The 16,850-nt window shown below is 40.2% G+C and overlaps 1 protein-coding gene across 4 annotated transcripts in view; it reads right to left on the reverse strand.

Annotated features, from left to right (window-relative positions):
- Positions 1–16,850, reverse strand: part of LOC102079407 (furin-like protease kpc-1) — a 209,374-nt gene that overhangs the window by 70,870 nt on the left and 121,654 nt on the right. For all 4 annotated transcript variants that reach the window (XM_005472550.4, XM_019364583.2, XM_025911397.1 and 1 more), the window contains 6 exons: positions 12,827–12,864; positions 12,124–12,203; positions 11,404–11,492; positions 7,821–7,993; positions 4,445–4,660; positions 3,687–3,790 (listed from right to left, as the gene is read on the reverse strand). In XM_005472550.4, coding sequence (XP_005472607.1) covers positions 3,687–3,790; positions 4,445–4,660; positions 7,821–7,993; positions 11,404–11,492; positions 12,124–12,203; positions 12,827–12,864 — 700 coding nt within the window. The remainder of the gene's footprint in view (positions 1–3,686; positions 3,791–4,444; positions 4,661–7,820; positions 7,994–11,403; positions 11,493–12,123; positions 12,204–12,826; positions 12,865–16,850) is intronic.

Genomic DNA, 16,850 nt, shown 5'->3' on the forward strand with positions numbered 1-16,850 from the left:
TCAATCATTAGGAGTGCAGTTTCAAGACAATTATAGGTGGAGATAACAGAGTGATTGACAGGGGCATAGAATCATTATTAGGCAGCAGTAATGGGTAGATTTTGTATCAATAACCCTGTGTATATGTTCACAATGAGCCAATCTGCAAAAAAAGGTTTGAACTGATGGTATGTGTGTTAATAGTGGAGGTGACAGTTGAATCAAGGACATTCATCTGTGGCTAGACTTGCCTCATATTATAAAGACTGACTGCAATTGTAATAATTACTTCGCTAACTTAAACACATAGCAGTGTTAGCCATCTTATGTTAGAGCCTCCTTCATACTCTAAGAACTATGCATGTCTGTACCAGATTTCATGGAAATCTTATTCAGCACTAGTTGCGATATTTCAGTGTGGAGCACAGTGGTGTACCAACAGGCTAAACGCTTTTAATCAACAGTCACGTGGCCAGCATCGCTCGGATGCCGAGGCGCATAGTGTGTAGAGCTTGCCGTCTTTCTGCATAGTCGATCGTTGCAGACCTCCAAACTTCATGTGTCCTTTAGATTAGCTCAAGAACAATGCGTAGACAGCTTCATGGAATGTGTTTCCATAGCTGAGCAGCTGCATCCAAGCCTGACATCACCAAACGCAATGCAAAGCATCAGATGCAGTGGTGTAAAGGATGCCGCCACTGGACTCTAGGGCAGCGGAGATGTGGGCTCTGAAGTGACGATTCACACTTTTCTGGGTTTGGTGTTTGCCAGAAAAACCTTACTTGTGTGACTGCATTGTATCAAGTGCAGAGTTTGGTGGAGGGGGGATTATTGTGTGGGGTTGTTTTTCAGGAGCTTGGCTCAGCCCCTTAGTTCCAGTGAAAGGAACTCCTAATGCTTTGGCATATCAAGACAATTTTGATATTTCTTGCTCGCAACTTATTGGCAACAGTTTGGAAATGGTCCCTTCCTGTTCCAACATGACTGCGCACCAGTGTACAAAGCAAGGTCCAAAGACAATGAGGAGCAAATGTGGTGTTGATGAACTGACTGGATTGCACAGAGTCCTGACATCAAAACACCTTTGGGCATTCTCATGAAACATCCTTGTCTGACCTCACAAATGTGCCTCTGGGAAAATGGTCAAAATTCCCATAAACACACTCCTAAACCTTGTGGAAAGCCTTTCCAGAGAGTTGAAGTTGTTATAAAGGGTTGGTAAACATCCTATGGATGAAGAATGGGATGTGATGATGAGCAAATACTGTTGGCAATATAGTGTAAATACACATTACATACAAATTGTCTGCATATACTAAGGCACAGGGAGTTGTGGATGCTATACATTAGACAGGTTTTATCTGATTAATGAAGATAAGATAAAAATACTCTTGAACGTGCAAAAGTGAGTATAGCAGAATATATGAATGTGTGCGTCTGAGGGGAGAAAGAGTGAGACACAGAAAGAGCAAGTGTGAGAAAGAGAGCAAGAAAGATATACAGAGAGAGTGAGAGAGAGGACCCAGCTCCATAAAGACGTGAGCAGAATGCAGTTGGTCTGAGCAAGAGAGGTGATATATAGTTTAGTCAGTAGCAGCGGGTCACGACAAAGCCTTTAACAGTAATGTCCTGGGAGTCGTCTTGCCCAGGGGACCCGCGCTCCATTTTACAGCCAAGCGACTGAGACTGAGAACGCTGCAGCATGACAGCTGGAGCAGTAAAGCCGGCCTCTAGTACCATCTATAACATGAAGGAGGCGTAGACGCCGCCGATACCACTACAAAACACCAGGCTCGAGGCCACACCGACAGCTGGCGAGTTAGGAGGGATGAAGAAAAAGGGGGCTTGGGAAATTGTAGGAAGTGGCAGGCAAGACAAAGGAGTGAGAAGAAGAAAAAAGAGTGAGGAGATAAATTTGCAGATTCAGACAAAGGCAAAAAACAAATGCGTAGGAGAAAATAATGATCTACATCAAAGGAGGGACCAAAAAAACAAATAGAGGAAAAGGAAAAGAGCAAGGGGGGAAAAAGGGTAGGAAAGGATCAGAGGTGTAGAATTTTAATGTAGAAAAACAAAACAGAACTCTGTTTATATCTGTTTATATGTTTCTTTTAGTTGTAAAATCCTCCACTAAATGACTTGATGAATTGTTAAAATCATTAATACGAAAGAAAGAAATAACCCTGGCCTTTTTTCAAGTTTTGAACTGTTAGATGATACAAACAGGCATTCTGAAAACATAAAGTTGGATTTCCGAAAATGTAAAACTTTCTGATATTTTATAGAAAAGTGATTCCATTATAACAGAAATAATGATTGCTGCACCAAACTTTAGCAATAATGATCCTGTGTTTTTATTTTAGGATATTATGCACAAGGTCTTGAGTCAACTAGAGACCATCTGGTGGTCACACCAACAACAATTTTTACTCCAGTACTCAGCAGTTGTGACTATTGGACCAACCTATTTTCAAACTCGGACTTTGGTTTTTACCTTAAATGCAAATACTGTAAAGTTTCACAACAGCATCTTCCAAGTCAGTGATGCTATTACGCTGACAAAAGCTGACAGAGCTAAACAGCTGCCACAGCACTTACTACCTGTTCTCGAGATATTTCCCACTACGGTAGGTGCCATGGTGACACACAAATACAGATAGAGACTGTCTACACTATAGCGAGTGTCAAGACAACAATACTGGCTTTGTGAGATTTCCAAATGGTAAAGCAGTGCAGTGCCTCATACTAACATCAGCCGGCTAGCATATCTGCAAGGGCAATGTTTACATAAGCAAAAAATCCTAGTGTTAGCATTTGCTAATTAGCAGTGGACTTCAAGTAAAGGTGAGGTTGTTAACAATGCCTTTATTCATATTGAACAAATTCAGATGTTGGGTAAATGCATAACTATGTCATGAGGACATACAGACTGGCCTTGCCCGGGTAAATCAGCATTCAGTTAAAATTTAAGGAGGTCCAGTCAGAGAAAATATATTTGAAAGCAGTCTAACAGTTGAATGTCTTGGTCTAATAAACAACTGGTTTTAAAATAAAACAAATAAAGTTGGGTTCAACAGTACTTCAAGGTGCGCTGCTATTAGTAAAATATTAAAGTAATAATAAAATGTTCTTTCCCTATTTTGAGTAAAATAATGTTTACAAGCAAAAAAAAAATAACAGAGTTTTTGAACAATTAGTTTTCAGAGAAACTTCTTGTTGCTCCCTGTTTCCCTGACTTACTTCTTCTGACTTCTGTATCTCCTCTCTGGAGTTTTCTGTTTTCACACATGCTCTGAATAAATGATTTGATTGGCTGAGTAGTATCATGTGGGATAAGTTAGAATGTACGCGATTGGTCTGTGTATTTTCTATGTACATACCTTGACCCTTGTTAAAGCTGCACAGTTTAAAGTAACCATACCGTAAATAAATATAAACAATTTGTCAAAATGTTCTAGATTCGCAAAGAAGAGCATCTGGGTCTTGACCGTGGTCTGCCTGTAGCTAACCTGAGCTATCGATGAATGAATCAGCAGTGAACATGTGACCTGCAGGGGGTGCTAAATGAAAGATCTGATGATCGCGGGTGTTATTAGGATTCACTACATAGGCAGCACAAAATTAATCCTACATAAATGAACATGATACGAAATTCAATTTTATATCATTATTTGAGTGTAGAGTAAGTACGAAGAAAAAAAACTCACTTTACTTCTAAGGCAAGAGCCAGAATCGCTGCAGCAATCGGAGCAGCACTGGATGTTCCTGGAAAGTGTGTGACACATCCATCACCAATGTTGGTCACAGTCACCTGGAGGAATCACAAAGGAACTAATTTTACATGATATATTATATTACATATACCAGTATATATGCTGTAAAGGGGAGGTGCATGTGAGCTGTTTGCAGCTAATTAAGCCATTATTGGTTCCACACTATAGCAGCTACTGTGTCAACAGCGGTTCTTCTGTCATTAGAACACGTCAACACAATTTAACAGTAACAAAACAACTGCATTCTGGTCTAACCACCTTCTAATGTGAGGTGGTAAAGGGCAGACCTCCCCGCAGACAAGGGTGATATCACACTGATAAAATTGGCCTTTCTGTTTCTGTAGCCCTAGAGCTGGCGCTGGATTTGTTCCTGGCTTTTCAGTGTTACCTCCGCCATCAACACCTCTGCTTCTTGCTCTCTCTTTCTCAGCCACTACAGCCACGCTTTACCTCCAATTAACACTCGTTGGCTCCTGTGTGTCTGCGTGTGTGTGCCCAGCAGTCACCTAGGTCATTTGGCAAGTCTCTATAAATACCACACCAGTGGCTGCTCTTTAACAGGCTTCTTACAGCTCACAGGAGCCAAAGATCAGGGCTGCTGGCACTGATGTGCACACATACACATACTGTATATACACTCATTAATGATAAATACTGTTGTTAGATGTGTTGGGAGGTACACACACACTAACCAAAGGTAATGAGCTTCCCACGCTGGTCCCTGTCAGAGTGACGGCCATCACTCCAGGGCAGGGCTCTCCATAGAAGGCGGGCTTCCCAGTTTGAGTGATGGCGCCGATGGCAATGTTGTAGATGGAGTTAACATATCCATCTGCACCGCAGTGGTCATGCTGCATTCCACCATTACCTGCCGCCCACACGTAGATGCTGCCCTTCCCACCTCGGCCCTGAGAAAACAAACAGTGGGATGTCAAAGAGAACGAAAAAAAGAAAGATCTCACATACTAACAAAAAACTGTATTTATATCTAAAACAAACGTTGTCAACAAAAGTTTTATGGGAAAAGCTGTTATTGTTTTATGTGTACAACATATTTAAGTCTTTTATAAAATATCTTTTAAGCTGTTTGCTTTGTAGCTATTTTGATTATTTTTTTTAAAAAAACTGTCATTTGCATGAATTACTGCAACAAACTTTCCCTTAAATTCTAGCACTGAAAGCTAAAGTACAATGCAAGCTTTACAATAACATACTGTTACTCCAGCTATTTGGTATTAGTACTGTTTTTATTGTTCCTATCATAATGTAACATAGACAGTTTGTTCCTGTAAAATGTATTATCATTTTATATGTATAAAAACCCATGTACCCTGCATTCAGACTGCAGTCTTTCTTGCACATTTTTATATACATGGTAAAGGGAATACTGTATTCACACCACACTCAGATGATGAAACTAGCCAGATGTGATAAATTGCTACAACAGTCTACAAGAGTCATAGGAGCCCATCGCTGGCTTATGCTAGCTTAGCTTTTTGTGAAAAGTTGTTCTCAAAAAATGCACTGCAAAAATTTTTTTCCCAAAGTTTCCCAACAACTAAAGGAAGAAACCGAGATTCTTTCAGTTCTCAAGAGAAGGCAGCAGCAGGGAGAATTTCATAGTTTGATCCAGGATTTGAAGCTGTATCCTGATTGCATTCGTACATATTTCAGGATGTCAGCTGGGACAGTTTGAGGTCTTGTTGCCGGAGTTGGGACCACATCTGAGGAGTCAGAGAAATCATTCCAGAGAGCCAATTGACCCAGAGCAGTGTCTAGCTGTGTGCCTAAGTTAAAACAATATTATTTTACTATTTTTATATTCAGTACTGGTGCAAAATTTGAGCTATGAGCACTTCTGTTTTTCCAGCTGTGAAAAATCTGAGAAATCAAGCTTGGTTTGAAAAAATAAATGCCGCAGATTCATTCAGCAAACTCACGTAGTCGAAATGTTCTCACAAAACTTTACGTGTCTGGTGTTTAAAGGGCTTAGCAGAACCCAGTGTAATGAAAATACCATCACATTATAATGAGATTATGTGCTCCTTACTGCCCAACTGTCCATGGTCCAACCCACATGGTCCTTTGAGTTGCTACATTTTATGTCTTCTTTTTGGTGTTGTCGCATCCTGTGCTAAATTTAGGTTTTTTTAATGCAACATGTGCCTCATGAGGTGACTAAATTTTTTCCTCAAATACTATTTTTTCCTCAAAGGCATCAGCACTTGAACTTTCACAAAGGACGGTGTAAGGAGCAGTTCTCACAGGGCATCACCAAGACCAAAACAACTCAAAGCTGAAGCAGTGAAGAATAAATTAAGAAATATCTTTTCTGTGGTGTCCACTTGATTTTGAAAGCCAATACACCACTGAAAATCAGGCTCATTAACTTGTGAAAAAAAATGCTGAAACTGAGGGGCAGCTAGTAATTTAGGGGGCATATTAAGTCGTTCTTTTTTTAGAAAGAGCTTGTGGAAAAGGGGAAACATTTGAAACAAAAGGCCTCATTCAGATTCAAACCAGGAGGTTACCATTATCATCCTTAACCCCTAGTTTGCTAAAAGAGCACACTTTTACTCCAATGTTGTCTTCAGAGGATGATAATCCTTTTTAAGAACTCAAAAAAATTACACCTAAACCTGAGGAACCAGGATTAAAGTTACTCACGTATGCTTGAAAACCAGTAAGCAAACTGTGTCAAGAATGAAGTTGTGCTTAAATTCTGTTCTTCGATCTTGGTTTATGGCACCAAAAGAACTGTAGTGCAGCAGCTGTATACACATTTCTTGTGCTGTTTATTGAAGCTTAAAATTAAGACTTGTGTAAATAAATCCCTTACTGTCTTAGAAATGAGACTTACTGCTGAAGAGAATAACATTTCAGCTAAATTATGAATTGGTGATACTGAACATTGATGTTGTTGCCTTGGTGACAGGTACTTTGGATTTTCAATTTCATTCAAAGGAAATATAATTAAAAGCAGTTTTCTACTTTTGCCATGTGTTTTAGTTTTTCCAGAGCGGTAAACATGGAAGGTGTGAACAGAAACACAGAATCTTATAACAGTAGTTTGACTGAGAGAATAGAAGATTTAGCTTCTAGTGCTATAAAAAGGCATAAAGCCAGTGGGCAAATATCTTAAACCTGCATTATTATTCATTGCCACCAGGGGGGCAAAACCTGTGGTTTGGTCCCATGGAAATCTATGGAAAACCAACTCTCTGTCCTGATCTCTATAAGCACTTTCCCGATTAGTTTATGGGTTATGGGCTCCTAAATTTGGGTTATCTACATATTAGAAAGGAGAATTGTCCAGGGTATGACATGTCAGTCACAAGTCATTAGCCAATGAGAGTGCAGCTTCACAGTCACCGTGCTTGTCACGTCTGGTTTCAAAATACCAAGATGGTGACTGTAAAAATGCTCATCTGAAGGCTTCAAAACTGGATGTTACAAACCAGTGGGCAACGCCACAATCGCTACATCCGTCTTTCTTTAAGTTTAAATTATGTCCATATGAATGCCAGGACTCAAAATATCCCAGTAGAACACGGATTGGTGTTATTCTAGTCATCTGTCATTAGTTTCAATGTTGTGGCTGATCAGTGTATTTTTTGTGTGGGAGGTCATGCTCTTACTGTCTATATGAACAAACCATAATAGTCACATGCAGCGGAAGTGAATACCACATAAATGAGAAGCCTGGATTACAACACACACACACACACACACACACACACACACACACACAGGAAGACTAATTCAATTTGCTGCTGATGCCATTAGCCATCAATTGAGTTTCCTTCTAAAAAAAACAAATAAAAACTTTCAGTCAGTTTTTGGAGCAGTCTGACTATGTGGCAAAAGGAGCAGCTTGACTTTGTTACAGTACGTGTCATGAACGTACTCTCCGTAAGATATAAATAAATAAGGAAATGAGGATTTAAATCTGGCTAGGAAATCTGAACACGCGACATTTTGTCCTTCCAATCCCAGCTCCACTGACAGTGTGACTGTCGGCTTTACATCTGACAGACAGCAGTGTGAACTTAGAGATGAAAGCTGTGCCTTGTGAGCTCCTAGCCGGAGGGCTTGCTCTGTCAGGCTCTGCGGCCCGTCCATCTCGGCCCCGTCGTCCCTCGGGCCCCAACTGCAGACGTAGATGTCGATGAAGTGGATGTTGAAGGTCAGAGCTGTGGCCTCCATGGCATCCGTCACAGAGCCATCCAACAAGCGGATACCTGGTCACATCGAAAAGGTCACAGAGATCAGAGTTTGGAGGAAGGCTTGTGCAAAATGAAAAAAAGGAAATAGAAAATAAAACAAACTATAGCTATATCTCATCCCCTCACTGTCGCTATATTTACATTCCTCTGCATTTGCTGATTGATACTTTCTGACCACCATTATAAACTGAATAAAATGATTAACATGTGTCTTAAAAGAAGTTACTTCATCAGTTTAACCGTGAAATAAGAGTTTGTGCAGCTTTCAGTACTTGCAGCGCAACTGAGTCTGCAGCAGCCATGCAGTGTTATAATGTAATGTCAGTGGACAGAGAAGCTACAGTGAGAGTGAGATGAGCTAAGTATTTTTCTTCCATTTGCCCCAAGGGACCCTGGGGGGTGTCACTCCAAGTTAGCATGCTATCAAAGCTGAGAAAAGCAGCCAAAAATATCCCAGTATATACAACCTACAGGGTGAAATTATGGATTGCTTCACTTTACCCAACATTCGGTCAACCTGCTACTGGAAAGTGGACTGAAGTTCAGGCTGCAGCAGCTTTCACCAAGAAGCAAAACCACATGGCAAGGCAATGGAGTGGACAGGAGCCAAAAGCAGGAAGAGATGCCTCTAACACCAACAGAGCGTCAGCACTGCACAGGTTATCAACTGTTTTAAGATCGCAAAACTGGAGCACATTTGTGTGGGGGTAGGTCTCATTTAGGACTGCAATCACTGATATATTTTTTTACCTAACATTTAAATAGTGTATCATAACAATTTAAGCTGATGTGGTCCCTCCCACATCCAACAGATAAAGACTCAAATTAATATTTATGCACATCTTGAATCTAAATCCAGTATTGACCATCTTTTTAGTTCCTGCATGTCTCACTTTTAGCAAGTAAATACTCACCAGCTAATCTCTATTTGTGTGAAAAAACATAATTAATCTTTTCTTTTTTTTAATGAGAATGGCAGCTTTCAAAAATAAGTATAAATTGTATTCAACTATTTGATAATGGGTTAAGAAGATTAATGGATGGATAGATGGATAGATGGATGGATGGATGGATGGATGGATGGATAGATGGATAGATGGATAGATGGATAGATGGATGGATGGATGGGGATTTGAAAATAAATGTCATGTTTGAAATAATACTTCAAATAATCTCTCTCCTATCATGTTGGTCATCACAGCTACTGTCTACCTGTGATGTAATTAAATTTGGAGAACTCAAATCCCTAACATGGCCAGCTGAAGTGACAGGGTCAGACATCCTGAAAGAAAGCGATAGAGACAAATTTTAATTGCATTAAATGTGTGATTTTTTTCAGTGTCAAAAACCTCTTTTTGATTTGCAGTAGAAACTATACAGTAATTAATCCAAACCACAAGTCAGATGTGCATTTAGGTTTCTGCTGCTTGTTGCATAAATTCTAAACAGTGGATGTGTCCTTTGTAATTGTAGCTTGACAACATCACTCCAATTAGAGACTGTGGATGGAACAAAAGACTGCTGTCATTAGATGGCAGCGAGTAGAGACAGTGGAGTAAAGGAAGGTTTACAGAAAAAAAAAGTCTCTTTCTTATTTATTAGACCTGGCTAGCATTAAAGGCACAAATGCAGCACTTTTATTTGCAACTTAATAATAAATCATGCGAGTTGTTTTTTTACATTAAATGGAGTCTGCTTCTGTGCTGAGATGTTAATATGCTCAAGAGCTGGGATATCTGACGAAGCAACTTTTCAGAATTAGATCGTTGGAGAGGCATAGCCAAGAACCACATGTATTTAACTTAGCATCTATTATTGCATGTACAGTTAGTTTACATGAAAAATACATGTTTTCAGATGGAATAATGCACATTTTTTAAGGTTTTGAAAAGTTTGTGTGGTGACTGTGATGAAAGACAAGACCACAAATCGTCAATACAAAAACTACAAACAGAGGCAAAGAACTTCACTTAGTCAACTGTGTGACAGCTCAAGTCTCAACATGCATCTTTCATGCGGGTCTTGCCCCTTCGTCTCCTGTGTGCCATACAGACTGTTTATGAGTCAGAATAAAATGGAACCAACAAGGCAAAATTGAATCTAACTGTGGGAAGAAATTCGTGCTCTCGCTCTGTCAAACTGTTTTTCTTTCCCTCTCTTTTTTGCATGAGACGCTCATCTGCCTGTGACAAACGAGGACGGGTCAGAGATTAAAGATCACAGAGCACAGTTCAAATGCCAGAGTTCAACTGAGGGATTCCTCTTCTCATTTTCTCTATTTCGTGCTGATGCCATCGCTGCATTAAACTCAGTTTGAGTCACTTAGGATCTGAGAGCTGCAGGAAGTGTTCTTATTCAAACACATTATGTACTCCTCATTAACTTGTGGGTTACAGCACTCTTGGTAAACCCTGTAAAAATCTTTGATTTCACAATGGGAAAATGGGCGATCTTATGTATTCAGTTCATTCATCCTTTTCCGATGTTACTACCAACACTAAAAAAGCCATTACACTAAAAAATGAGCTGTTAAATAGGGTCAGCATGCCTGAATAGCAGCCAGTCAATATGTAGTGACCTGTATTCACACAAACCTAAAGCCATGTTCACTGTAAATATATACACAGGCGTTGAAAATTCATACCGACAAGGAAAACTTCACTGTGAAAATTTGGCACGATTTCCTGTGATTTTCTGCCACATTTTACAGTGTTTCTGCTTATAGCTCGACAGTTTAATTTCCACCTAAACCAAACATAAAATCAAGCGTTTTACAGAGACATCTGGAAATGATGCTGAGTAAAATGGCAGAAAAATGCATTTTTCTTTTCTCTCAAAAATAATTCAGCATGTGGATGTGGGAGTGGTATTTTGGTTTTTGGAATATTTGTTACTTTCGAATTTCTGCCGGTAAAGGTGAGTTTGAATTATTTATCATTTTATAATAAAGTAAGTGAGACCTTGTAAAGTTAGAGCAGGTGTATTATGCATGCAGGGTTTTTCCTCCAAAGAGGTTTTAACCACAGGCAAAGAAAAATCACAGCATTGTGCTAAAATTATTTCGGTTCCCTTTCCTCTTTTTTTTGTAAAAACTAGGGTTTCATAATTGGTCAGAAATGAATAGATTTCTGCTAGATAAGGTGCTGGCCCTACCGTCAATCCCCAAAGGTATACTGAGCACCACTAAAAACCCTTTTTTCTGTCTTTACCAATAGAGCTGCACAGCTGTCCTAAAGTCACAAAGCATGCATTTTTCATCAAGTAAATTAATATTATTATTATTAATAATAATAATATAGCACCAATGTAGTATAACAAGTGTTTTAAAAACTGCTTCTTATGCCATGTCCTCGTTTTGGCCAGTGCAGCACACCCACAATGCACTGCCTCCTACGGTCTTTTTAAGGCTGTATTGTTTTCCTCACCTCCAATCCTGGCATTGAAGGCGATGCCCACACCACAGTAGGAGTTGTTGGCCTCCATGGCAACTTCCCCTGCACAATGGGTACCGTGACTGAGACAGAGGGGGAATAAGATGTTAGCCACATACAGAGACTAAATAAGCTGAGATGAGCGTTTTCTTTTTGGGGGGTGTTTTAACCTGAGCACACGCAGTAAATATGGCATCTCCTCAATATGATTGGTGCAAATTGTCAGAAAAGAACACTAAGATACTAGAAGTCTCACCTCCAATAATCAAAGCATGAAAAACACAGGTAATACGTTGTAGGTTGACACCAGACACGTGCAACAATTTAGTTTTGAAATCTTAAATTAGCAAAAAAAGAAATTGACCTTGATATCATGTCTTGAGCTACAGCTAATCAGTTAAGCTTTTTCATGAAATGACAGCAGCAGGCTTCCAGTGTAACATGATAGATCTCTGATTTCAGACAGGCGAACTCAAGATTCTCACATTTTAACCAACGACCACTGATTCTTTCTCTCTGAGAGGACAGCTGTCGCTTGTTGCAGCCAGTTAAGCTAGTTTTAGGTCCAAGAATTGGCTCGGTTGCTTAGCTTGCATGTTTGCGTCTCACGTTAGGGCCACTACACACGATGTTTGATCAGTTTCCTGGTTTTGGAAGGGAGAAATATAGGGATCGCATATCTGGAGGAAAGAGTAAAAGGACAGCAGTCATTACCTATTCTCCTCATTTCTGACAGGCATGGGATCGTGAGACAGACCGTGTGATGCACGCAGGTCAAAACTGGCACGGGCCTCCTGGAAAAGCGAGACAGAAAACAAATGCAGAGTAGTGTACGACAGCATAACCCTCAACACAAAACATCAGGATGACATGACAGGAAATGAAGCAATCCCATAAAAAACTCTCGATAGTGGCACTTGAATTAGACTGTCAACATTTTTCTTCTGACTGACGGCAATCACTGTCACTGAGGAGATGCTGCTGCGTGTCTGTGTGGTTTATGTGTGTGTGTCATAAAAGTGAACATGTTTGAATGACTTGTTTGCCAGTGTATATAGGCATAACGGGAGGAGGATGTCTTGGCAGCAGACTGTACAAGAGCAATTATGTATCTCCCTCTCTCTCTCTGCAGCCAGGCTTATCCATGCCAGACAATCTGCTGTGACAAAGTACAAGTTGGCCTGCACGCTTCAAACTGCCTATAGGATTATAAATGACAAGGCAGGAGCAAACAACGCTGCCACTTCACATATGCTTTATGGCCAGCCAGTGTAACACCAGCCTCACAGCTTTATAACTATATGAAACTTTTATAGTCTCATCTTTTAACAAATAGAGAAGCAACGCTAGCTAAGAGCAAAGCCTCTACGATAATGCTCAAATTCATTTAAGGCACATTGATTTTGAGTTTACTCACAAAGTTTTTCTTTAGGTCCTTGTTTGTGTGATCTAAACCTGGAAAAGAAAACAGAAAAAATATGATGGATTTAGTTTTGCATGTAATTTTTCTGGTTAAAAGTGTATTTCTTATATTGGATCAGCACAGACCTCAATTTCTCATTTATTTTCATTTATCTCATTTATTTATTTAACAAAAGGCTTTGCAGGCATTTGTTTTTCTACAAAGCTCTCTTAAGGTCCTGCCACAACATTTCAATCAGGTTGAGCTCTGGACTTTGACTGGGCCATTGCGACACCTTGTTTCTTTTTCCCCCAATCATTCTGTTGTAGATGTGCTGCTCTGAGTGGGATCATTGTTTTCAGTTCTGCTCCTTGGCATCGTGTGAACACCCCCCCGAATGTTTCAGACCAGCAAACTGCCAAAACATCTGCTTTTACAGAGATGATCACATAGTTAATCAGTGCATTTGATTAGGCAGCACCTGGATGTAACTAAATAATTGTTAACTCACACACTGGTTGTGCATTATTGTTAAATTATCACATGGTGTAACATGTCAACATTGTTCATCTGAGGTTCTATTGAAAAAAATTATAGAACCTACCAAGAACCAGATTATTTTTTGCCGTGTCCTAAATAAAAGAGGTTGCACTTTCTTATTACAATGACTGTATCCTGTGATTCCTAACACTTCTTATTTTCTGTACTCCAGTGAAGGTCTGAGAAGGCAAAGGTGATTGGTCTCCTTGTCTATACAAGCTGTATGTTCAGAACACAAACTCATGTGATGACTCATTTCTCAGAAGCAGACTGACATCAACTGAGTCATCTCCAAAGTTAACATAGTTCCTGTCTCTGAGCTCGCTTATACAGAGTGGTGGGCACAGACTATATGGGAGCTGCATAGACAGAACACATTTTACTCTGACCCTCTGAGGTTAACAAGTGAAAGTCCATTTAATGGTGTTTATATGAAAATATCAAATTCCAAAATGTAGAGGAAAATTCAATGAATACAAGGCAGAGAGCAGATGTGCGTCAGGAGCTGAGACAATTAATGATCAAGCCCAATATGCTTAAAGAGATCGCTTCCTCATTTTTAATGCCTGGTGCATTGGATAAGTGCACTTTTCATTTTATTACATTCTGTAAAGCAGTGCTGTTTCAAGTCATTGCAACTTGCTGTGTGGTAGACAGGTTATTAAAATTTTGAATTTTGAGTGCTCCACTAATTGGTGCAATTAATTTGCCAGAGTGCAGTGGTGAAGTCCATTTTTTAAAATCAACTTTTGTCAAGACCCGTGTTTTGTACGACGAAGCTTCGCACATGATTGATGAATGAGTGAACGAGCGACCGCGCGCGGAACAATCCAATCCACCAAATCCGTTTGTACTGCCGTTCTTTTGATTTCTTATTCTTTCCTCTTACACTACACCTTTCTTTGCATCTTTTCATCATCGTCTCTCAACATCAGTTGCTTTTCGCTGGCTTGCCCCCTCCCCTCGCCCCTCCTCTTCTCCCACCCCATCCACCGCCACCACCTCCATCTCTGCAGCATCAGGGCTCCTGTGGTCTCAGCGAGAGACAAACGAATGAGGGCCCCAGGAGGGCCGCGCCTGCTCTGCCACACATCACTCACTCTGTCTCTCAATCACACACACACACACACACACACACACACACACACACACACACAGGACCTGCCAGCCTTTGTCCCATGCAGGCAGTGCCTCCGGGTTGTCATGGTAACCTGCAGTCGGTCTCGCTGTGGAGGCCTGATTGTGTTGAGCTCAGGCAGGATGGAGCCTTGGGAGGGTGAAGCCTCATTGGAGCCTGCCATACTGTGCCATGCTGAGCCATGCCGTGCCAGGTCAACCTGCTACATCCCATACATAAGCACTGATTCTTTATTCTCTCCTGTGAGCTACTTTTCAATTGCCACAAATGAGTTTCACCTCAAACCAAGACCTTGCTAAAAGCCAGGAGACAGAGACAATAGGAATCAAATACTGGGCTAGAGCCATTTATTTGACTAGAACTGCCAATCCAGAAATACTGCATACTGCATTTCACTTTCAGACTGATGACATGCAAAGCAAAACTTGGAGCCAGTTTCACTTCAGGTTTTATCCAGAAAAACCTTCATTATGGGTTTGTTTGTTTTTTGGCTAAAAAATACACTCCAGGTACAGTGCACTAAGTCTTCTATAAGAACCAAAGCGAGGAAAAAAAAGGGAAACTAAGAAATGTCATTTATTAAAATTCTTTCCAGAGTTAGGATTGTTTTGTTAAACTATTTCTAACCACAGTTTGTGAATTGTTGAACAAGGTGACACGGAACAACCACAAAACAGAAAAATATATCTAAATAAAACATATGTGATTTTTTTTCATCCTCATGAGAACAAGAGAAAGATCTCCCTGGCAGACTTTCCTCTTGCCTGAGCCAATTTGGCTTTCCACACTGAAAACAAGGCCAAGTAATGATGCTGAGGAGGTTATTGCTGATTTAAAGTTTAAGGTGTGTTCAGTAATACTATGGTCCAATAAAATATCATCAGAATTAAAGAGCTATGAGTTTGTTTTTCTCAGTAACCCCACATCATGCTATTTTTTGTCTCAATTCCCTGAATTTCATCACCAGTAAAATCAGGAAAATCTAACTTAACTTCTGCTCAAACTGATCAACTTTAAAGCTCCGAATCTCCGAGCTTTAAAGCTTTAAGATGCTACTGTTAATTTAAAAAGCGCCAAAATATGCTGAAAGAACTCAGAAACCGCAGATCTATATAACCATGACTATGGTCAGAGAAGAGAGCAGCAGTTCTCCAGGTGAAAATGGAAAATAGCCAGACTGCTTTGAACTGATAGGAAACGAGAACCCAAATAACCACTCGTTATATTTATGCAGCAGAACATCTCTGAACACCACATGTCGGTCTGCTCAACTCAGAATAGGAAATTGAAGCTGTAGTGCACACGGACTCAACAAAATAGAAGACTGGAAAAACGTTGCCTGGTCTCAGTCGTCACTTCTGCTTTGACATTCAGATGGTAGAGTCAGAATTTGGCATAAAGAAAGCAAAAAGCATAAATCCATCCTGCCATGCATTAATAGTTCAGACTGCTGGTGGGGTAATGGCACACTTTGGGCCCCTATAGTACCAGCTGAGCATCATTTAAACACCACAGCATAACTGAGAATTGTGGCTGACCATGTCCATCTCTTATGACCACAGCGTACACTCCTTCTGATCGCTGCTTCCAGCAGGATAATGTCACGAAGTCAGATCATCTCCAACTGCTTTCTCGAACATGACAATGAGTTCTCTGTACTCAAATGGCTTCTATGTTAAACGTTTCCAGAGGGAGTTCAGCCTAGTACCAGCAAGATGTGACTTAGAAAGTGGCCACTGAGTGTATACCATGATGTTAACATGAAGGGGAAGGAGGAAAATTTGTCTGTCAAGATGAGATGGTTTTATTTTTTTGGAATCAAGAGTGTGAAAATATTAGAATGGACAGTTTGGAAATGCAGCTCAAAAAGCAGTGCAAAGCTGCTGTTACCACAAGTGAAGAGAATGACTTTTCTGCAGGAGGCAATGGAGCTTGTTTTATTAAGAGTTCATATTTGTTTCATCTCAATTATAAGAGAGACTCCTTGGTGTGCATTCATGCATGTTCCTGAGCTTCTGCCTGTGTGTCAGGAACTTGTAAAAAGACAATCACATCGAGTCACGTCAGCATTTAAAGGCTGACACCATCACTTCAGCAAGTTTGTGATGGAGACATCTTTGGGAATTAACGTCAAGCTGTTCAGGGGGGAACAAAGTAACAAGTGAGCAAAGGACGAAGGGAGGAGGGGGTGAGGGGGGAAATGACTGGAACTATAAAATCTCCACCTAAACACTCCTTAGAGTATGTGTCACTACCATAATTACAGGTGCATGACTCCCTCATTAATAGGATGTGGTATGATATTTTGGCATGTAACAGGCATATAGAATATAAGATCATAGTTTGAAGAGCCTTACAAAT

Source organism: Oreochromis niloticus, linkage group LG11 (genome assembly GCF_001858045.2).
Source record: "Oreochromis niloticus isolate F11D_XX linkage group LG11, O_niloticus_UMD_NMBU, whole genome shotgun sequence".
Classification (NCBI taxonomy): Eukaryota; Metazoa; Chordata; class Actinopteri; order Cichliformes; family Cichlidae; genus Oreochromis; species Oreochromis niloticus.